The sequence below is a fragment of the Syngnathus floridae genome, chromosome 5 (assembly GCF_059516105.1).
Source record: "Syngnathus floridae isolate MCC-2025c chromosome 5, RoL_Sflo_1.0, whole genome shotgun sequence".
NCBI lineage: Eukaryota > Metazoa > Chordata > Actinopteri > Syngnathiformes > Syngnathidae > Syngnathus > Syngnathus floridae.
This window is the reverse complement of record NC_142417.1, coordinates 19877407-19901063: the sequence shown is the minus strand read 5'-3', so window position 1 is coordinate 19901063 and position 23657 is coordinate 19877407. Positions and strand designations below refer to the sequence as shown.

The 23657-nt window shown below is 40.1% G+C and overlaps 1 protein-coding gene across 4 annotated transcripts in view; it reads left to right on the top strand.

Annotated features, from left to right (window-relative positions):
- pias2 (protein inhibitor of activated STAT, 2) overlaps nt 1–23657 on the top strand; it is a 136340-nt gene that overhangs the window by 30982 nt on the left and 81701 nt on the right. For all 4 annotated transcript variants that reach the window (XM_088375766.1, XM_088375767.1, XM_088375768.1 and 1 more), the window contains exons 3-5: nt 3741–3828; nt 3911–3961; nt 16450–16540. In XM_088375766.1, the coding sequence (XP_088231892.1) occupies nt 3741–3828; nt 3911–3961; nt 16450–16540 (230 nt within the window). The remainder of the gene's footprint in view (nt 1–3740; nt 3829–3910; nt 3962–16449; nt 16541–23657) is intronic.

Genomic DNA, 23657 nt, shown 5'->3' with positions numbered 1-23657 from the left:
AGGCTAAACGATAGGTATGCTAACGTGACAAACACAAATGAGGAGCTGAGAACGGGCCTGACATAACATATAGAGTGATTTAGGAAAACTATTACATAAATAACATGTTTATAAAACCATCGGTGTCACTCCAATTCATTAAATGCATCGATCGTTCTTTGTCAACAATGGGTGCGCGCGGCTGAGGGCGCTTGCACTTCAAAATATTCCACAGGCTCATATAACGATAGATAAACTATATTTCAAATAACTACAATATAAGCAATAATATTATCAAACCATCCGTGCACTTTAAATCCATTAAATCCATCGATCAAATTCCTCGTCCTTTGTCAACATCGCCGCGCGTGCGCCCTGACGTCAGCCTCGTCTTTATTTCACAGATCTAGTCTATAACTATATTGTAGCGTTAACAAAGTACAAGGATAGACGTGGGTTTGGTAAACGGCTCTTTATTCCACAAAACAAACTTCCAAGCGTGTGGCGGCGTGGACTTCCAGACACGAGAGCTCCATGGCAGAGGACCGGGCGTGCGTAATGGCCATGTCCGAGCCCCATGCACCGTTCGCGGACAGCCACTCGGCCGAGCGCCTGCCACCGACTCAGTAGAGTAGGACCGGGCGTGCGTAAAAGCCATAATAGTTTTTCAAACCTTCTATGTCACTCCAAATCCTTAATTCCTTTAAACTCTTCGTCCTCCGTGTCACTTAGAAATGATCACCGCTAATGATGCCGGTAGTCCTTACGTGGGTCGCGCCGCGCGGTGCCACTGACGACACTTGAAATAGTAATCCATTGGTACATCACGGTTCTCCAAACTTTCTTTCTGCTGCTCGATTACTGTTTTCAGCTGCATATTTTACAACTTGAAGTTTGTAACATCCAAAATATGACTTTCTTTTTGGTGCCATTTTTCTTAAGCCCACCCAGTTGATGAGTCACGGCCAACGGTGAAATTTAAAGCGCCCTCATCCAGTTTCGTCTGAAAATATTTTTTTTTTCAGATGTAGTTTTTTTTTTTTTTATTTGGTTGTTTTATCAAAGACAAAGTCTGCTTTATTGTCGATTTTTTTTTCATATACCAAGACACACAAAGAGATTGAAATTACGTTCCCACTATCCCTCGGTGAGATAGTACACATATGCATACAAGCAACACAAAAAAAAACAAGAAGGCATAAACAATGAATAAATAAGAGTGTTGAATAAATGATAAATAAACAAATAATAATAAATAATAATAATAAATATAAGAGGAGCAAACAGACAGTGGACTTGGATTTCGTGCTTTAAAGTGTTAATTGCTTTACTTGATGTTTTCTCTATTTTTTATGTTTTGAATATGTTCAAGATAAAGATATAAAAGCATGTTAAGTGATCAACTATACTAAAAATAACATGCGAAGTGGTCAACTATACTTTTAAGTGATGTCTTAATGATTAAGTAAAAATTTGTGAAAAAAAAACATATAAGTCGCTCCTGAGTATAAGTCGCCCCCCCCCACCCAAACTATGAAAAAACCGCGACTTATAGTCCGGAAATTACGGTAAGTCGCATTTTGGGGGAAATTTATTCGACAAAATCCAACACCAAGAACAGACATGAACGAGCAAGTGGCTAAACGATACGGTATGCTAACGTACCATAAACACAAATGAAGAGCTGATAACGGGCCTGATGTAACATTGACAGTTATTCAAATAACTATAACATAAATTAACACCTTTATCTAACCATCTGTGTCACTCCAAATCATTAAATCTATTGATTGTCCTTTGTCAACAATGCCGGGTGCGCGCCGGTGACGGTGGTTGCACTTCAAAATATTCCACAGGCCCACATAATTATGAACAACAATTTTATCAAACCATCTGTGTCACTCCAAGTCATTAAATCCCGTGACCGAACCCTTTGTCCTTTATGTAAAACATCGCCGCATATGCGCCGCAGTTGCAGATCAGATTACAAAAATTAAAGTTACAGTAATCCTATGCTACATCGCGGTTCGTTTATCGCGGTTTCACTACATCGCGGATTTTTAAATTTTGAAAATGTGTGTATAATTTCACATATAAGTTGCTCCTGAGTATAAGTCGCCCCTCCACTCAAACTAAGAACATTAACGCAATTTATAGTCCAAAAAATACGGTATAGGGCGCACTGGATTAAAAGGTGCATAAAATAGAAGTTATACCGCAACAAACTGAGGTTGACCAGGGTTGCGGTATGCATCCGCTTGCCAATAACCAATGAGCCCTCTGTAAACAATCGCGTTTCTCAAACTATCTCCTATAAAATGATCAGAACTGACTAAAGTTTGATCTAACACATTGGTACTGCTTACCTATGTTTCCTTTCCGTATCGATCCATAAATTTACTTGAAACATTGACAGAGCAGCCTATTATGAAATGAAATAGCCTTGTGCGTATAGCAGCTAACATTATAGCATTAGCCACCCGCAAACTTCCATGAGCCTCAGCTCGCAGACTCCGATGAGCCTCAGCAAAGTGTCGTGGCAGCCCCCTGTAAACAATTGCGTTTCTCAAACTCTTTCCTATAAAATGATCGTAACTGACTAAAGTTTTATCTAACACATTGGTTCTGCTTACCTAAGTTTTCCTTCCATATCAATCCGTAAATTTACTCGAAACATTAACGAAGCAGCCTATTTTGAAATGAAATACCCTTGTGCGTATAGCGGCTATCATTATAGCATTAGCCACCCACAAACTCCCATGAGCCTCAGCTCGCAGGCTCCGATGAGCCTCAGCAAAGTGTCGTGGCAGCCCCCTGTAAATAATCACGTTTCTCAAACTCTTTCCCATAAAAGTGATCGGAACCGACTCAAGACTGATTTAACACATTGGTGCTGCTTATTTATGATTCTGTTTGATATAGATCCGTAAACGTACTCAAAAACATTAACGGAACAGCCTATTTTGAAATGAAATAGCCTCGCAGGTACAACAGCGATGAAGTGACCCCCACTGACCACAGTTGCCGTAATGCTGGTAAGCGATGCGACCTTGTAATTTACTAGTCGTACTAAAACGTACTGAAACAATTTGGCAGAGCGCTGTGTACAACCAGTATGGATCAACAAATTCATCAATTGATCCATATATAAGGCGCTCTTCATTATAAGGTGCACTGTGTTTCTTTGAGTAAAATTTAAGTTTTTAAGTGCGCCTAATAGTGCGGAAAATACGGTACATAAAAGTGTTAATATGAAATAAAAGTTCATAAAAATCCTTGTGCGGATATTGTAATAATGTATGTTCTCTACTTCGCGGATTTTCACCTATCGCGGGTGGGCGTGGAACCAATTAACTGCGATAAACTCGGGATTACTGGATAGATGTTTTCATTTTTATCTTTTTTTAAATTTTCACTGTGCTTATGGCTGATAGCGTTGAGTCTCTCTCACAAATAGTAATTTCGTTTAATTTTGTTTTCATCAACATGGCTTTTGTCAACTTTGTATTTTAACATTCAGTTGTATTTTTGTTAAACTTGCAGTTGTCATAAAATACTTGAAATGTTGGTCAGTCTCCTTTTCTCATATGCTTTTTGCCAGGTGAGTTAAAATGGATCAGTCACAATCGGTAGAGAAATGTGCCTAATATTAATTATTAATATTGTCCCCTCATATATGACTGATTGGTGGCTAAAATAACAGCCTGTGCATAAAGTAAACACAGTGGAATTTGTATTTCACAAGCGTCATTTGTTTTCAGGAGCAAGTACTTCACCAAGATATCATCAAGAGAAGTATTTTATCTTTGCCTTGACACCCCAGCAAGTTCGAGAAGTATGCATATCCAGGTGAATCTTTTGTCGAGAACTTACAAAACAAAATTCCGCTTGTAATGTATAAAGTTATATACTCAATTGTTTTGGTTTACAGGGATTTTCTTCCCGGTGGCAGAAGGGATTATATGGTTCAAATTCAGTTACGGTAAGGCTGTTTGGATTTTCAGCAGGGAAATCAAAGTAAAAACGCACTCATACTTGACACAAACTATCCATCCATCCATTTTCTGAACCGCTTAGTCCCCACGGGGGTCGCGGGCGTGCTGGAGCCTATCCCAGCCGTCATCGGGCAGTAGGCGGGGGACACCCTGAACTGGTTGCCAGCCAATCGCAGGGCACACAGAGACAGACAACCAATCGCACTCACACTCACACCTAGGGACAATTTGGAGTCTTCAATCGGCCTACCAAGCATGTTTTTGGAATGTGGGAGGAAACCGGAGTGCTCGGAGAAAAACCCACACGGGCCCGGGGAGAACATGCAAACTCCACACAGGGAGGGCCGGAGGTGGAATCGAACCCGCACCCTCCTAACTGTGAGGCGGACGTGCTACCCAGTGCGCCACCGAGCCAACACAAACTAGGACTGGGAAAAAAATGTGACTTAAAAAATGATCAAACCTTTTTTGCGAGAAATTTTTGGGCTCCATTTATGCCAGCCACACAGACATTTACAGTCCACATTCTAGTCTACAGTTCATTGTAGCTTGCTACCTTTTCACAATCTATTAGCCCCCTTTTTGGTGGCATCAGGAAATGCTTTGTAAGTCCAATTTTGGCTCATGTTTGCACATTTACAGGGGTCAAACTTTTGCACCCTGCGTGTCCAAAGTCCGGCCCGCGGGCCAAATTTGGCCCCCGGTCAGATTTCATACGGCCCGCAGTTTCGGTCTTATAATGTATTATTTATGGCCCGCCTGCACTGTCAAACCGGAAGTGACCCAAATAGACCGGAAGTGACCCAAATCACCCCGGAAGTGACCTTATTTCAACATTAACTGCCCTAAATAGCTACATTAGGCGCTAACTTTCGCATTTTTTGTCCGATTGAACCCGTTTCAACATTTTAACCCCAAAAGTGAACCTCCTGAAGCTGTTTTTTTTTCGTTTTGTTCCAAATTTCAAAATATTTTGGCGCAATTGCTTTTTCTTTTAATTCCCATTCATTCTCTATGGGGATTCAACATTTGCTCAAACTTCTACATTTTTTAACCGATTCAACCCGTTCCAACATTCAACTGTTCATCTTTTGCCTGCCGATTCCACAACTTTCCACTTACCAAAAATTCTCTACGATTACGTTTTTCTACTTTTTTCCACATTTTTCAACCGATTCAACCCATTCCAAATTTATTCACTTTGTTTACCTTATGCTTACCATATTCACCTCCTTGACCCCCACTTTCAGTGTGGCGGCCATCTTGGATTGACCCTGAAGTGCCCCCAATGAACCTAGAATGAACCGGGAGTGCCCCAAATCGAACCGGAAGTGACTTTAGGTAAACAGGAAGTGACCTCAGGTAAACCGGAAGTGACCCCAAATCAAACCGGAAGTGACCTTTTTAAACCAGAAGTGACCCAAAATCAAACCGGAAGTGACCTTTTTAAACCGGAAGTGACCTTTTTAAACCGGAAGTGACCCCAAATAAACCGGAAGTGACCTCAGCTAGACCGGAAGTGCCTCTAATCAAACCGGAAGTGACCCAAATAGACCGGAAGTGACCCAAATCAAACCGGAAGTGACCCCAAATGAACCGGAAGTGACCCCAAATCAAACCGGAAGTGACCTTTTTAAACCGGAAGTGACCCCAAATAAAGCGGAAGTGACCTCAGCTAGACCGGAAGTGCCTCTAATCAAACCGGAAGTGACCCAAATAGACCGGAAGTGACCTTATTTCAACATTAACTGCCCTAAATAGCTACATTAGGCGCCAACTTTTGCATTTTTTGTCCGATTGAATCCGTTTCAACATTTTAACCCCAAAAGTGAACCTCCTGAAGCCGTTTTTTTTTCGTTTTTTCAAAATTTCAAAAAATTTTGGCGCAATAGCTTTTTCTTTTAATTCCCACTCATTCTCTATGGGGATTCAAGATTTGGGCTAACTTCTACATTATTTAACCGTTTCAACCCGTTCCAACTTTCAACTGTTCATCTTTTGCCTACCTATTCCACAACCTCCCACTTACCAGAAATTCCAAACTTTCAAATTTGAAATTCAACCAATTTCTCCAAAATTTAGTATTACACTTCTATTTTCCACATTTCTCAAGAAATTCAACTCATTTCAACATCATTCGGCATTATTCCCCAAGAAGTGATTCAAAGTATTCGCCTTCACACGCAATTTCTCCAGAAATTGCATTTTCTAGTTATATTTTATTCTCCACACTTTTTTGTCCCGCTTCTTCTTCCACATAACTCATCCGACTTTTGACGTATTCCAAATATTCACGAGATGAGCGCTTCCATTTTTCTCGTTCCGAAAATTTTCCGATTTCGCGAAATTCGCGAATTTACGACAATTTTTTCCCCATTCATTCTTAATGGCAGATTCGACATTTCACATTTACGTCATTCCACTTTTAAATTCACCTGATTCAGCACATTGAAGCCACATTCGGAATGATTCTCGACATTCCCAAAATTGCCAAATTCAACAATTACACGTTATCACGTTAAAATTTTCGACAAAATTTCACGAAATTTCGTTTTTCACCTCTAGTTTCTACATTTTTCAACTGATTCAACCCATTCCAATTTTCAACTGTTCATCTTTTGCCTGCCTATTCCACAACTTCTCACCTACCAAAAATTCCAAACTTTCAAATTTGAAATTAAACCAAATTCTCCAAAATTTAGTATTACACTTCTATTTTCCACAATTCTCAAGAAATTCAACTCATTTCAACATCATTCGGCATCATTCCCCAAGAAGTGATTCAAAGTCTTCGCCTTCACACGCAATTTCTCCAGAAATTGCATTTTCTAGTTATTATATTTTATTCTCCATAGTTTTTTGTCCCGCTTCTTCTTCCACATAATTCATCCGATTCACTCCGTTCCACTTTTGACGTATTCCAAATATTCACGAGATGAGCGTTTCCATTTTTCTCGTTCCGAAAATTTTCCGACTTCGCAAAATTCGCAATTTTACGACAAATTTTTCCCCATTCATTCTTAATGGCAGATTCGACATTTCACATTTACATCATTCCACTTTTAAATTCACATCATTCAGCACATTCAAACCACATTTGGAATAATTCTCGACATTCCCAAAATTGCCAAATTCAAAAACTTCACATTTTCACGTTTAAAATTTTGACAAAATTTCACGAAATTTCGTTTTACACCTCTAATTTCTACATTTTTCAACCGATTCAACCCATTCCAACTTTCAACTGTTCATCTTTTGCCTGCCTATTCCACAACTTCTCACCAACCAAAAATACAAAATTTTCAAATTTGAAATTCAACCAAATTCTCCAAAATTTCATTTTTCTACTCTAACTTCTAAGTTTTTCAATTGATTCAACCCATTCCAACTTTCAACTGTTCATCTTTTGCCTGCCTATTCCACAACTTCTCACCTACCAAAAATTCCAAATTTTCAAATTTGAAATTCAACCAAATTCTCAAAAATTTCGTTTTTCTACTCTAACTTCTACATTTTTCAACCGATTCAACTCATTCCAACTTTCAACTGTTCATCTTTTGCCTACCTATTCCGCAACTTCCCATTTACCAAAAATTCCAAATTTGAAATTCAACTAAATTTTTCAAAATTTCGTTTTTCTACTCTAATTTCTACATTTTTCAACCGATTCTACCCATTCCAACTGTTCATCTTTTGCCTAATAATTCCACAACTTCCCACTTACCAAAAATTCCAAATTTGAAATTCAACCAAATTCTCCAAAATTTCGTATTTCTACTCTAATTTCCACATTTTTCAACCGATTCAACTCATTCCAACTTTCAACTGTTCATCTTTTTTCTACCTATTCCACAACTTCCCACTTCCCAAAAATGTCAAACTTTCAAATTTGAAATTCAACCAAATTCTGCAAAATTTCGTTTTTCTACTCTAATTTCTACATTGTTCAACTGATTCAACCCATTCCAACATTCAACTCTTCATCTTTTGCCTACCTATTCCACAACTTCCCACTTACCAAAAATTCCAAATTTGAAATTCAAGCTAATTCTGCAAAATTTCGTTTTTCTACTATAATTTCTACATTGTTCAACCGATTCAACCCATTCCAACGTTCATTTGTTCATCTTTTGCCTACCTATTCTACAACTTCCCACTTACCAAAAATTCCAAATTTGAAATTCAACCAAATTTTTCAAAAATTTGTTTTTCTACTCTAATTTTCACATTGTTCATCCGATTCAACCCACTCCAACTTTCAACTGTTCATCTTTTGCCTACCTATTCCACAACTTCCCATCTACCAAAAATTCCAGATTTGAAATTCAACCAAATTTTTCAAAATGTCGTTTTTCTACTCTAATTTCTACATTTTTAAACCGATTCAACCCATTCCAACTTTCAACGGTTCATCTTTTGCCTACCTATTCCACAACTACCCACTTACCAAAAATTCCAAATTTTTAAATTTGAAATTCCACCATATTCTCCAAAATTTTGTTTTTCTACTCTACTTTCTACATTGTTCGACCGATTCAACCCATTCCAACTTTCAACTGTTCATCTTTTGCCTACCTATTCCACAACTTCCCACTTCCCAAAAATTCCAAATTTGAAATTCAACCAAATTCTCCAAAATTTCATTTTTATACTCTAATTTCTACATTTTTCAACCGATTAAACCCAATCCAACTTTCAAATGTTCATCTTTTTCCTACCTATTCCACAACTTCCCACTTACCAAAAATTCCAAATTTTCAAATTTGAAACTCAACCAAATTCTCCAAAATTTGGTTTTTCTACTCTAATTTCTACATTTTTCAACCGATTCAACCCGTTCAAACTTCCAACTGTTTTCCTACGTATTCCACAACTTCCCACTTACCAAAAATTACAAATTTTCACCACAAATTCTCCCAAATTTAATTTTACACTTCTGTTTTCCACAATTCTCAAGTAATTCAACTCATTTCAACATCATTCTCTATCATTCCCAAAGAAGATATTCAAAGTTTTCGTCTTCACACGCAATTTTCCTAGAAATTGCATTTTCTAGTTCATAATAACTATTGTATCTAATGAGAATCACTGATAGCAGTTTTTTGGTGAAATATTTTTGTAATGCTATTAATAAATGCATTTGTTTTCAAAAAGCTTTTTTTGAATATCCATGCTTTCTTACCTACAAAAGGCCAAAACCTTTTATGCAATGACCTTTATATGTCGTTTAAATTACTTCACACAAACACTACATCCATCTGCTCCTGGTTCGGCCCCCCCGGTCAAAATTTTGAACCCAATTCGGCCCGCAAGTCAAAAAGTTTGCCCACCCCTGTCCGAGAGTGACTTCAAAGTTCAACTGTGCCACCTTAAGACCTGGAACATGAATTAGAAAAAAAATCTTTAGTCTTTGAAATACGACTTAAATCTTTAAATGACAAGCGTTTTTGGAAAAGACAACCCCTCAAATCCCAGCTAATTTTGAACATTTTCACTCATACCGGTGTGTTCGGCCATCCGCGGACAGGGGGCGGGTCAGGGGCGGGGCAATGACATATCAGCTCCGCCGAACCCCTGAAGCCGACTCACCGAACCCCTAGGATCCGATCGAACCCAGGTTAAGAACCACTGCTCTACAGTGACTACTTAACATTGTGTCATTTCTTCAGTGTTGTCCCATGACAAGATATAATTAAAACATTGCAGAACTGAGAGGGGTGTACTCACTTTTGTGAGATACTGTACTTTCAGATAGATATAGATATTCTCAGATAGATAGATAGATAGATAGATAGATAGATAGATAGATAGATAGATAGATAGATAGATAGATAGATAGATAAAGTTTAAATTTTAGTCCCAATGATCGTCACACACACATCTGGGTGTGGTGAAATTTGTCCTCTGCATTTAACCCGTCCCCGTGTGATTTTGATCCATACCCTGGGGGAGAGGGGAGCAGTGAGCAGCAGCGGTGCCGCGCTCGGGAATCATTTGGTGATCTAACCCCCCAATTCCAAACCTTTATGCTGAGTGCCAAGCAGGGAAGAAACGGGTCCCATTTATAGTCTTTGGTATGACCCAGCCGGGGTTTGAATCCACAACCTTCCAGTCTCAGGGCGGATACTCTACCACTAAGCCACTGAGCTGGATAGATAGATAGATAGATAGATAGATAGATAGATAGATAGATAGATAGATAGATAGATAATTTCCAGGGGGAAATTCAGGATTCTGTATTATACCATTCTTTAGTTATCACCATTCCCAAATACTTTGGTTTTACCCAAATTAGTAATCTCAGAGAAAATGAGTTGTTTTGTGTAAAACGTATTTTCTGCACAACTGTAACTTTAACACTGATATTTTCAGGTTTAGTGGCATCTGTGACAACAGGCCTACCCTCCTATAAAACATGAACAAAAATAATGAAAATGGGTTTTTGAAGGCAAAAACATTTATTTTCTGTGACAACAGGCCTTCCCTTCTATAAAACATGAACAAAAATAATGAAAATGGGTTTTTGATGGCAAAAACATTTATTTACATCATTTACAACGCGCACGAAAAGCAACATTTTCACATTTGGCAACCTATTTACATGTTTTGGGTTGTTTACCGAGATGTTCGCGTGTGTGCTCACACGGGTGTGCATCTTTTGCTATTTACAAGAGATGTATAGAATAGGATATATAAGAATGACGGCGATTCATCCAAACTGTGGCACAAACAGTTGCACACACTACGCTGATTGCTTTTGCATGCCCGAGTCGGCGGTGGCTTGTGTCGCGTTCTCACAGCCAGCTCCTCTAAATTGACTGTTTTGCTCTACCACACTCGAAACGAGCAATAGTTTCCTCGATTGCAAGCTGCTTGAAAGCTGATCGCTTCCGTTTCGCCAATTACTCTCACTCTCTGACTGATTCTTCTGTAACTCTACAACTATTGTTCCATTGTTCTCCCATTTGGGCTGGGCTTAGAGTTTTCGTCACCTCTCTATGAGACAGCAAGAGCAACTCTGCCATCAAGTGGTTGGAGTTAACCACTACAATGCTCTGTACACTTGATTTTATCGTGGAGAGGTGGCCGGGATTCTTATCTACCATTTATAAAATAAAATCAAGTTGACTAAAATACTCGTCGATGGGATACTACGTCATTATTGTCAATGACGAGGACTCTTGTCGCTGGCACACAAAGTTAATAACTGCACATGATAAAAAAAAAAAAAAAGCTTCAGCTATAATATAATATTCTCTTATACCTATAACGCCACTTACTGGCAACATAAAATCTCCCAGCGGCTCTACTCCGGATCTCTCTCGGATGACCGAGCTTCTCATCCTATATTTAAGGGAGAGCCCGGACACCCTGCAGAGGAAACTCATTTCGGCCGCTTGTATCCGGGATCTTGTTCTTTTGGTCACAACCCATAGCTCGTGACCATAGGTGTGGGTAGGAGCGTAGATCGACCAGTAAATTGAGAGCTTTGCCTTTTGGCTCAGCTCTCTCTTCACCACAATGGACCGGTACAGAGTTCACATTACAGCCGACGCTGCACCAATCCACCTGTCAATTTCACGCTCCATCTTGTCCTCACTTGTAAACAAGACCCCAAGATACTTGAACTCCTCCACTTGGGGGCAGGATCTCATCCCTGATCCAGAGGGGCAGTCCACCCTTTTCTGACTGAGGACCGTAGTCTCAGATTTGGAGGTGCTGACCGTCATCCAGACCACTTCACACATGGCTGTGAAGCGCTCCAGTGAGACCTGGAGATCACGGCTTGAATACGCCAACAGCACCACGTCGTCTGCAAAAAGCAGAGATGCAATGCTGAGGTCCCCAAACTGTACACCCTCAACGCCTTGGCTGCGCCTAGAAATTCTGTCCATAAAAGTTATGAACAGAATTGGTGAGAAAGGGCAGCCTTGGCGGAGTCCAACCCTCACTGGTAACGAATCCGACTTAGTGCAGGAAATGCGGATCAAACTCTGACATCGATGATACAGGGACCGAACTCCCCTTACCAGTTGTTTCAGCACCCCTCCATAGAACTTCCCGAGGGAACTGTTCCACGGCCAGGACGAAGACCACACTACGACCCCAGAGATTGGAGAGTCCACTTCAGTCTCCAGGCCCTGCTTCCAAAATGGAAGGCGTGTTGGTGGAATTGAGGAGGTCTTCAAAATATTTTCCAGACCGACTCACAACGTCCCGAGTCGAGTTCAGCAGCACACCATCTCCACTGTAAACAGTGTTGACGGTGCATTGCCTCCCCCTCCTGAGACGCCAGATGGTGGACCAGAATTTCCTCGAAGTTGTTGGGAAGTCATTCTCCATGGCCTCATCAAACTCCTCCCACGCCCGGGTTTTTGCCTCAGCAACCACTGAAGCCGCGTTCCGCTTGGCCACCTGGTACTCGTCGGTTCCCTTCGGAGTCCAACAGGACTCCTTCTTCAGCTTGACGACTTCCCTTACCGCCAATGTCTATGGATATGAAACTCGAAATCATAAAGGAGCATGACGGATGCATGCGTATCATCGAGTATGGCCGTGTTCTTCCAAAGTAGAATACACAGTAGACAGTACCAGCTTGTTTTCAATAAAAACATGAAGAACACACTTTTGTGTTGTCCATTTCCCTTTATAGAAGCTAGGTTCCTTTTCTTTACTTTATTTACGTTCTGCGCGAGTTGCGTTCACTGACCATTTACACAGCCAGAAAACTCAAACAATTGCACCAAAATGTAATCAAGAATACATGAGCACATTGCAAGAAGTAGGTGAAAGCATAAAAAACATGTATCAGCCTGACTTTTTCTGTGTCCTCTCTGGAGTATTTTTAGCAAGTGTAGAAAATTAGAACAGGTTACCCCATCCCCAAGCAAAGTTGTGAGGTTCAGAATAAAGTGACTTCTATTTTTTATTATAAAGATTTGACAAAGCAAAATTATAACAGTTCTTTTGGTTTTCCGTGTGTTTTACACAGAGTAATAGGGCAAAAAGTGTGACTTTTGGAATAGCCCAGCACGCATTATTTGCTTTTACATTGATTCCTATGGGAAACGTTGCTTCTACTTAGAAATTTCTACTTACAAACCCGATTGTGGAACCAACTAAGATCGTAAGTAGAGGTACCACTGTATGTTGACGTTAGAATGGTCATAATCGGTCGAAACATGTAGGAGTTTTAGAACACTAAAAGTGGTATGGTCTAGTTCTTTATCTTTACTGCTCGCTATGCTAATAGTAATCACCAGGAGGCTGCCTTCTAAATTGAACTATTTAATGTATGCCAGAAAGATTGAGACACTTCTTTGCGAGATTGGTCTAACCCCCACCTCCATGATTCCTACTCTTATACTCATGGCCACCCACTTGCAAGGGGGCGACTCTGCCTAGATCGTGTGATCATGTGTGACTCTGCCTAGCCTGTGTGATAGTGTGACCTTGCAGCACTGAAATCAACTAATATGTATGTGTGTCATAGAGAAAAGAAAGCCAGTGAAAGTAAGCAAAGGGTCATAGCAAGATAACGGTGGAGCTCAAGCTTCTGAGCTAATCACGTGTGCCGACAGCCTGGGAGAAGACAGGAGCAGAAGATGTGTTGGAAGTCAGGACCTGTCTTTTGTTGAGATACTGACTCAGTGACCAGAGTCAGAAGAGAAGACAACTTTTAACAAAGAAGCTGTTTCTGCTTACAAAAACTTTCAAGTCGAAGAAGTTCATAAAATGAGGATGAAGAGCTGGGAATGGAAGAAATATGCTTAGATATTTTTTTGAGGATGAGTTTAGGTCAACCAGTTTGGCCATGAAGAAAAGTTGCCAAAAGCCATTTTTGATAGTTTATTGGCCATGAATAAAAAAAAGTCAAGATTTTATGAAATGTTAATACATAGTGTTGGGTCTAAATACGATTAGACATTAAATCACTCGCTGGAATGAAGAGGAGAAGACAACCAGAACAGGTTTACTCGCGAGGAGAACGATAGAGAAAGCAATCTCAGTTACAACCTCCATCAGTTCTGAGTCCTTCCTCCACGTGCCGCTCTTTTTAATGTTATGGTTGCCCTGGTTACAGAGGCGTTGCTACACTAAAGGGAGGGGGAATTGTGTCTGTAGCAACGCTGATTAGCAAAAGAATGTAGTGTGGTGTGAATTAGCACTTCGCTGTTGGCTCGTGACCCCCCGCAGAGGCCATCCCCAGCCGTCTTCCCTCACAGTTGGCTGACTCGTCCTCGACTGTGGTCAAATACCTTGAAGCACGTTGATTGCCGCTTTGCTGTGGAACAAATGCAACTAGACCTTTGCTAACTTTATCTACTTGGTGAATTAACACATAATAATAATAAGTAACTTGTCCTAAACACTTCAACACACATTAAACAAACGTGAGGTAACCGGTATGCAGTTCCTTAAACAAACATTGAGTAAATATGGGATAACTTTTATGCAACTACTTCTAACTGTATGTAACCCTTAACAAAGAAAAACAGGTCTGATAAACTACAATCTATGAACCAAACCTACATCTAAATGAAAAGGCATGAAGTTCCTGTGAATCAAACAAAGAACATGTCACCTATGCAAATAAGCCCTGCTCATTGTTAGTGAAGGCCTCTTACGGGAACCAAAGCACAACGGTGCTCCTTTATGTGTGCCTAAAATCAAATCAAATCAATCTTTATTCGCCAAGTTTGAGCATGCTAAACAAGGAATTTGACTCCGGTACATCTCGGCCTCTCTACAACATTTAGGTAGTTAACAAAATTCAGGACAACATGTGCAAAAATTGACAATTATTCTCAAACATCCCCTGATCTTAAACTCCCAGGAGGGCAAGGAAAAACTTCAAACTCCTACTAGGGGAAATGAGAAACCTTGAGAAGCGACCACATATGGGAGGATCCCTCTTCCAGGATGACCAGGCTGCAATGGATGCAGAGAGGACACATAGTACACATAATATGGGCAATCCAAAGGTAAAGCATCGAGAGCAGGATGTACTTTCGGATATGGTTGAGGCCACTCATTCGATGGGGTTAGCTGGTCAAAGCAGCTTGGTCCTCATGGAGACTGAGTTAAGTGCTGCTTGTGGCAGTGCGTTCAGTGTGTGAATTACTAACTGGTTTGCCATCAGGTTGTCATTAGGCTGACAGTAATGATTTGTAAGTTGTCTATCTTCTACGCACTCAGCAAAATTGAAACTGGTGGGAGTTGGCCCACTTAAACACCACGTTCCCAACACATCTTTCCACCCTTAGTTCCATGGCGGAAATACTGTATGTGAACACCCCAGTATAATATAATAATAAATGTGAATCCACTGTGTACTCGTATGCAACTTAACAAGCAGCGTCTTCATAACATCGCGACAACAACATAACATGAGTAATGTTGTTATATTCACATCACTGAGGAGTAGGAGAGAATCCGGTTCATTTTTCAAAATAAAAGATTGTTCAGACTTTGATAAATAAAATGGAAATAATGCAAGTTATTTATTGTTTCTTGTGTGGCCTGGTACCAAATGATCCACAATCTGGTACCGGTCCGCGGCCCATTAAGCATGTAAGCACATTTGTACTTTTTCGTGTGGCAGGTTTCCTGCCACCGTCCTCAATTTTTTGGTGGGCTAGTAAAAGCGATACCGACGCGATCAGGCCATCACAACGGTACCATTCAACAGGTTGTAAGTCGGTTTTATAATGGTCGAAATGTCATCTTGTGCTCCTTTAAGTGTTACTACATTATTGTATTTTCTCTCGATCTCTCACACTCACGCTGTCTGTCTGTCTCTCTCTCTCTCTCTGTCTCTCTCTCTGTCTCTCTCTCTCTCAACTTAAAGCAGATTTTTTGTGAACTGCTCATAAATAACATGTAGCTTCTGATTTGTGAGCTTGGCTAGATAGTGATGAGATAGAATGTATGTGTGAAATATGTTTATAAGCCACCCGTTATTAACATATTTCATTCTGTGACAGTCAAGACCACTACAAAATAATATCAGATTTGATATATGAGATCATCTCTGAATATGTGATTTCAATGAAAAAAAAAGACAAAAAAACCCTAGCCTTAGCACAGTATATAGCGGGGGAGGAGAATGGTTGGCGGGAGTCGTTTCACGTCATAGGCTTGGTCACGCCATTTGTTTTAGCCCCTTCCCCCTAAAACTCTGGGTATGTGACAAGGTGTAACAGTGCCTTATCTCAGCAATTCAGGACTGATTTTGACAGTCGACACAATTTCAGCGCTTACCTTCAAACATATTTAATTTCTTAAGAAAAAAACATGCAAATGACTTAACTGGGTTTCTAACAGTTTCCCCCTCAACTATAATGTATGTATGGAGACCACACTTAAGGTACCATCCTTCATTTTTAAATAACTGTTCGGTTTGTGCCTCCATTAAACTGTTTTGACTTAAATGACAATATTAATATTATTTTGTCTTGTTGTCTTTTGTCAGGTTTTGTTTGTCTGAGACAAGTTGCCCACAAGAAGACATTTTCCCAACCAGTCTCTGTATAAAGGTCAATGGAAAACCTTTTCCTTTACCAGTAAGTTCAGTCAATATCGAACTTTCATTTAATTGAACTTTTTTCTTGTTGTTTATAGTAAGGCTTGTAATTGGAAAATCTGTCAATCCAACTGTTATATGATTCGTTTTAAAAATATATAAAATTGAAGTCATGTTGAGACCACTGAACAAGATGGCGGATAACGGGGGGACGGTGATAACATTCATCATTTAATTTCATCCGTTTTCTACACCACTTAACCTCGTCAGAATGGTGGGGAGGTGAACCATTTCAAGCTAACTACAGGTGAATGGTAGACTGGATCTGGATTGATTGCTAGTTAATCACAAGGCCCAGAGAGACAGACACACATTCACACTCAAATTCACAACTTCACTGGGAATAAATCCATATAGTCTACCTTGCATGGAAGTCATGCAAATATATCACTAAATCATCAGTGACTCATTAAATTTCGAATAGTCATTATTTCTTTTGCCATAGTTAGTGTATTTTTTTTCCTAATTGTGCGATGATTTGACTAAATAATAGCGCAACCCTTTTCAAAGGTGAAACAGAGAAGTACAAAGTGAAATTCCAATGAAGTTGGAATATTGTGTAAAATGTTCATTAAAATGTTTTGCAACTATTTCTCAACCTTTACTCATTTAAATATGCAACAAAGAATGCTGAAAGTGATTAATGCTATTGTTTATTTTTCAAATATTCTCTTTTGACTTTGATTCCTCTAATACACAGACCTGGGGCAGGGGCAACAAAAAACTGGAAAAGTTGAGGCATACTAAAAAAAAAAAAAAAAAAAAACACTTGTTTGGAACATTCAAAAGATCAACCAGTCAATTGGAAACAGGTGTACAGACCTGTGTATAAAATCCCTGAAATGCTAAATTTCTCACAAGCAAGGATGGAGAGTTTCACCACTTCTGTTGCTTTTCCATTGAACCGTTTCACACTGGTTTGGCCTTGCTTGGCTTTGAGTAAATTGTTTTTCTAATCTACCGTATTTTCCGGATTATAAATCGCTCCGGAGTAGAAATCGCACCAGCCATAAAATGCCCCAAAAAGTGAAAAGAAAACATATAAGTCGCTTCGGAGTATAAGTCGCATTTTGGGTGGGCAATTTATTCGACAAAATCCCACACCAAAAACAGTCATGAACGAGCAACAACAGGCTAAACGATAGCAACAACAGGCTAAACGCTAGGTATGCTAACGTGACAAACACAAACAAAGAGCTGAGAACGGGCCTGATGTAACATATAGAGTGATTAAGGACAACTATTACATGAATAACATGTTTATAAAACCATCGGTGTCACTCCAATTCATTAAATCCATCGATCATTCGATACGATAGCAACAGGCTAAACGATAGGTATGCTAACGTGACAAACACAAATGAGGAGCTGAGAACGGGCCTGACGTAACATATAGAGTGATTTAGGACAACCATTACATAAATAACATGTTTATAAAACCATCGATGTCACTCCAATTCATTAAATCCATCGATCGTTCTTTGTCAACAATGGCTGCGCGCGGCTGAGGGCGCTTGCACTTCAAAATATTCCACAGGCTCATATAACGATAGCTCATATAACGATAGATAAACTATATTTCAAATAACTATAATATAAGCAATAATATTATCAAACCATCCGTGCACTTTAAATCCATTAAATCCATCGATCAAATTCCTCGTCCTTTGTCAACATCGCCGCGCGTGCGCCCTGACGTCAGCCTCGTCTTTATTCCACAGATCTAGTATATAACTATATTGTAGCATTAACAAAGTACAAGGATAGACGTGGGTTTGGTAAACGGCTCTTTATTCCACAAAACAAACTTCCAAGCGTGTGGCGGCGTGGACTTCCAGACACGAGAGCTCCATGGCAGAGGACCGGGCGTGCGTAATGGCCATGTCCGAGCCCCATGCACCGTTCGCGGACAGCCACTTGGCCGAGCGCCGGCCCCCGACTCAGTAGAGTAGGACCGGGCGTGCGTAAAAGCCATAATAGTTTTTCAAACCTTCTATGTCACTCCAAATCCTTAATTCCTTTAAACTCTTCGTCCTCCGTGTCACTTAGAAATGATCACCGCTAATGATGCCGGTAGTCCTTACGTGGGTCGCGCCGCGCGGTGCCACTGACGTCACTTGAAATAGTAATCCATTGGTACATCACGGTTCTCCAAACTTTCTTTCTGCTGCTCGATTACTGTTTTCAGCTGCATATTTTACAACTTGAAGTTTGTAACATGCAAAATATGACTTTCTTTTTGGTGCCATTTTTCTTAAGCCCACCCAGTTGATGAGTCACGGCCAATGGTGAAATTTAAAGCGCCCTCATCCAGTTTCGTCTGAAAATATAATTTTTTTCAGATGTAGTTTTTTGTTTTGTTTATTTGGTTGTTTTATCAAAGACAAAGTCTGCTTTATTGTCGATTTTTTTTTTCATATACCAAGACACACAAAGAGATTGAAATTACGTTCCCACTATCCCTCGGTGAGATAGTACACATATGCATACAAGCAACACAAAAAAAAACAAGAAGGCATAAACAATGAATAAATAAGAGTGTTGAATAAATGATAAATAAACAAATAATAATAAATAATAATAATAAATATAAGAGGAGCAAACAGACAGTGGACTTGGATATGGTGCTTTAAAGTGTTAATTGCTTTATTTGATGTTTTCTCTATTTTTTATGTTTTGAATATGTTCAAGATAAAGATATAAAAGCATGTTAAGTGATCAACTATACTAAAAATAACATGCGAAGTGGTCAACTATACTTTTAAGTGATGTCTTAATGATTAAGTAAAAATTTGTGAAAAAAAAACATTTATAAGTCGCTCCTGAGTATAAGTCGCCCCCCCACCCAAACTATGAAAAAACCGCGACTTATAGTCCGGAAATTACGGTAATCTAATTAATTTAATCAAAATAGTCTCCTTCAGTCCTTGCAGCTGCATTTGTCCTATGACTTTCGCTTCCCACAGCTCGCAATTTGTTTTGTCTCTGTCAAAATACAGTCTTAACCATCGGCTTCCAATATCCCGCCTGGGCCCATAACGTGTTGCGTTTGCCATTTCTCTGGACTGGATAATCGGATAAATAAATGAATGAATACATGAATGCATGAATCTTTATTTCGAACATGATTTAAAGAATAAAAAACAATAAAAACAAACAACAAACAATATACATCACTGTTCGAAAAGGAGTAGGAAGAAGCCTAAGCTTATCCTACCCCTATCCATCACGTAGTTCCAAGTGAGAACATTAAACTACAAAAGAACAAGAGAAAACAACAAAACCAGTTTATATTCCAAACGTTTGACAGTAGTCACCTTCATTTTCCTCTTTTTGGTAATTAGCAATTATCATTCCTTTATAATTTGTTTTAAATAGAACTATTTTTCTGCTTTCCTTCATTTTATCTTCTTGCCCATTCCACACAGTTATTCCATAGGATGATATGCACCTGCTCCTGAGATTGGTGTGAGCATACCCCTTATCAAAGTTACATTTTCCTCTCAAATTATATCCCTTATCTTTTTCAATAAATAATTTTTGAATGTTCCCTGGGAGTTTTTGAATCTTTGCTCGATACATTATCTGTTCCAGTCTAAATTTGAATAAGTCCATTAGCTTTAAAGCGTTTGATTTTAAAAACAAATTATTTGTATGATCTCGAAATCTAACCTTGTGTACAATTCTCATAGCTTTTTTCTGTAGTATAATTAATGGTTTTAAAGTGCTTATGTATGCATTTCCCGTTATCTCCACACAGGAAGTCAAATATGGTAAGGAAGACAACAATATAGAGTGTACAACATGCTTTGCTCCAGAATATGTTTTGCACTGCACAATACTGCAATACTCCTTGCTACTTTGGTTCTGACGTATCTTGTATGAGGTTTCCAACAGAATTTATTGTCTAATATTACTCCTAAAAATTTTTATCTCATAAACTTGTTCAATATTGACATTATCTATTGTTACTTGAACCTGTGTATCTATTTTACAGTTTCCAAATACCATTAGTTTTGTTTTGTCTACATTCAATGATGATTTATCAATGTCAAACCATATTTTTAGTTTGGACAAGTTGTAATAGTCTCCAATAGTTTCTTTAAGTTATTTCTAGAACAGAAGATGTTGGTGTCGTCCGCAAAAATAATACATTTAAAGATAGTTGACACCTTACAAATATCATTTATGTCCAAAATAAATAATACGGGGCCCAGCACTGACCCCTGAGGGACTCCACAGGTAATGTGTAGGCATGATGATATATGATTACCCATCTTAACAAACTGTTGTCTATTAGTTATGTAACTTTTTAATCAGCTCAATGCTACACCTCTCATCCCATATCTTTCCAATTTATACAATATTATGTTATGGTCAATGGTATCAAAATCTTTTTTCAAATCAATAAATACTATTACTGCATATTCCTTGTTGTCAATACAGTTAGTAATTTCTTCCATCAAATCCATTAGTGCCATAGTTGTTGATCTATTTGTTCTAAATCCATATTGACTGTCAGTTAGCAAGTTGTGTATCTTTGTGAAGCTATCCAGTCTCACAATGAAAAGCTTCTCCAAGATTTTAGAGAATTGACATACGAGAGAAACAGGTCTATATAATTTGTGTTTATGTTTATCCCCTGTTTTATACAGTGGGATAACCTTCGCCGTTTTCATTTTGCTTAGGAAGGTACCTGTTTTAAAGGACAAATTACAGATGTATATGTCAGAGGATTTACCACACCATCAACAATTTCCTTAATTAAGGCCATATCAACATCATTTTTGCATGATTTTATAATATCTAAAACTTCTTTCTCATCAACCGCTCTCAAGAACATTGAACTTGGATTAATTTCAATACCATCTCCTACTGCTCTCGCCTGCTCTATCGACAGGTCACTGATACCCTCAGCCAATTTCGGTCCTATATTCACAAAAACTGCATTCAAATCATTGACCGCATCTTCCATATTGTTTATGGTCTTGTCATTATCCATGAAATGTTCAGGATGCTTTGTGTTAGCAGCTCCTTTCCGGATAATACTGTTTAAAACCTCCCATATCCCTTTACCATTGTTTCTATTTTTCTCTATTAACTTGCTGTAATATTCCTTCTTGCACCTCCTCATAATTTGCGTCAGCTTATTTTTATATCTTTTGTATTTAATTTCTTTCTATGGTTCTATGCTTTATAAATTCTCGATACATATAATTTTTCTTTTTACTGGCATTTTGTAGACCTTTTGTGATCCATGGGGACTCTGTATACTTATGCTTTCTATTGCATTGCTTTAGTGGGCAGTTTTTATCATACAATGACATAAATCTTTCTAGGAATGTATCATATGCTATGTCTGCATTACACTCATTATACACACAATTCCAGTCTTTCGTCAATAGATCTGCTCTGAAAGCAAAGTCAAAGTCAAAGTCAGCTTTATTGTCAATTTCTCCACATGCCAAAGACACACAAAGAAACCGAAATTTCGTTCCCCCCTATCCCACGGTGACAAGACATGGCTCACAACAGACAAACAAGTAAACAAGTATAACAAAAGCGTGCTGAATAAATAATGAATAAATAACACAACAATAAATAAATAAATAAGAGGAGCAAAAAAAAAAAGGAGCAAGTGCGCGTACAGCAGACATTCCCGAAAATAGCGCAACAGTGCAGGACGCTACGCAGAAGGGGGTAGCGAGTTCAGGGCCCTAACAGCCTGGAGAAAGAAGCTGTTGGCGAGTCTGGTGGTGCGGGAGCGCAGGCTCCTGTACCTCTTCCCAGAGGGCAGAAGGTCAAACAAAGAGTGAGCCGGGTGACTCACATCTCTGGCAATCGAGGTTGCCTTGCGGGCGAGATGGGAGGTGTAAATGTCCTTCAGGGAGGGGAGCGAAGCACCAATAATCTTACCAGCCGTATTCACTATGCGCTGCAGGGCCTTCAAGTTCTGTTCAGTGCAGTTACCACCCCAGACAGCGATGCAACTGGTGAGGACGCTCTCAATGGTGCCACGGTAGAATGTAGACAGGACTGCCTGAGGAGCACATGCACGCCTGAGCTTCCGCAGGAAGTACAGGCGGCGCTGAGCTTTCTTCGCCAGCGACGAGGTGTTTGCGGACCAGGAGAGGTCCTCACTGATGTGCACCCCCAGGAACTTGGTGCAGCTCACCCTCTCCACCACAGCACCGTCGATGATCAGCGGCAGGTGTGTTGTGTGACCCTTCCGGAAGTCAACAATGATTTCCTTGGTCTTATTGACGTTCAGCAGGAGGTTGTTGTCCCTGCACCACGTGGTCAGAAGGTCAACTTCCGACCTGTACCGAGTCTCGTCGCCCTTCGTGATGGGACCCACCAGAGTCGTGTCGTCAGCAAACTTCACTATGCGGTTGTCGCTGTAGGTCGCAGTGCAGTCATGCGTCAGCAGGGTGAAGAGCAATGGACAGCGTGATGCTGGCGGAGATTTTGTCGCCAACACGCACCACCTGAGGCCTCTGACAGAGGAAGTCCAGTATCCAGTTGCAGAGGGAGGTACTGAGGCCCAGCTCGTCGAGTTTGCAGATGAGTCGCTGCGGCACAATGGTGTTGAAGGCAGAGCTGAAGTCCACAAACAGCAACCTCACATATGAGTCCTTTCTCTCCAGGTGGGTGAGGGCCGAGTGGAGGGCAGAGCAGATGGCATCCTCAGAGGACCGCTTGGCACGGTACGCAAACTGGAAAGGGTCAATGGTGGGGGGGAAAACGGACTTGATGTGCTCCATGACCAGCCGCTCAAAGCACTTCATGATGATGGGCGTCAGTGCCACAGGGCGGTAGTCATTGAAGCAGGACGGTGCAGGTTTCTTCGGCACAGGAACGATGGTGGCAGCCTTGAAACACGAGGGGACGATGGCCTGCTGCAGGGAAACGTTAAAGATGTCCGTGAAGACACCCGACAGCTCCCCAGCGGAGTCCTTCAGCGCTCGACCCGGGATGTTGTAAGGGCCCGCCGGCTTACGGGTGTCAACAGCGGCAAGCGCCCTCCTCACACCGTCGGCAGAGAGGCGGAGGGGCTGCTCGTGTGGGGGGGGAGTGGTCTTCAGCGGGCAAGTGCT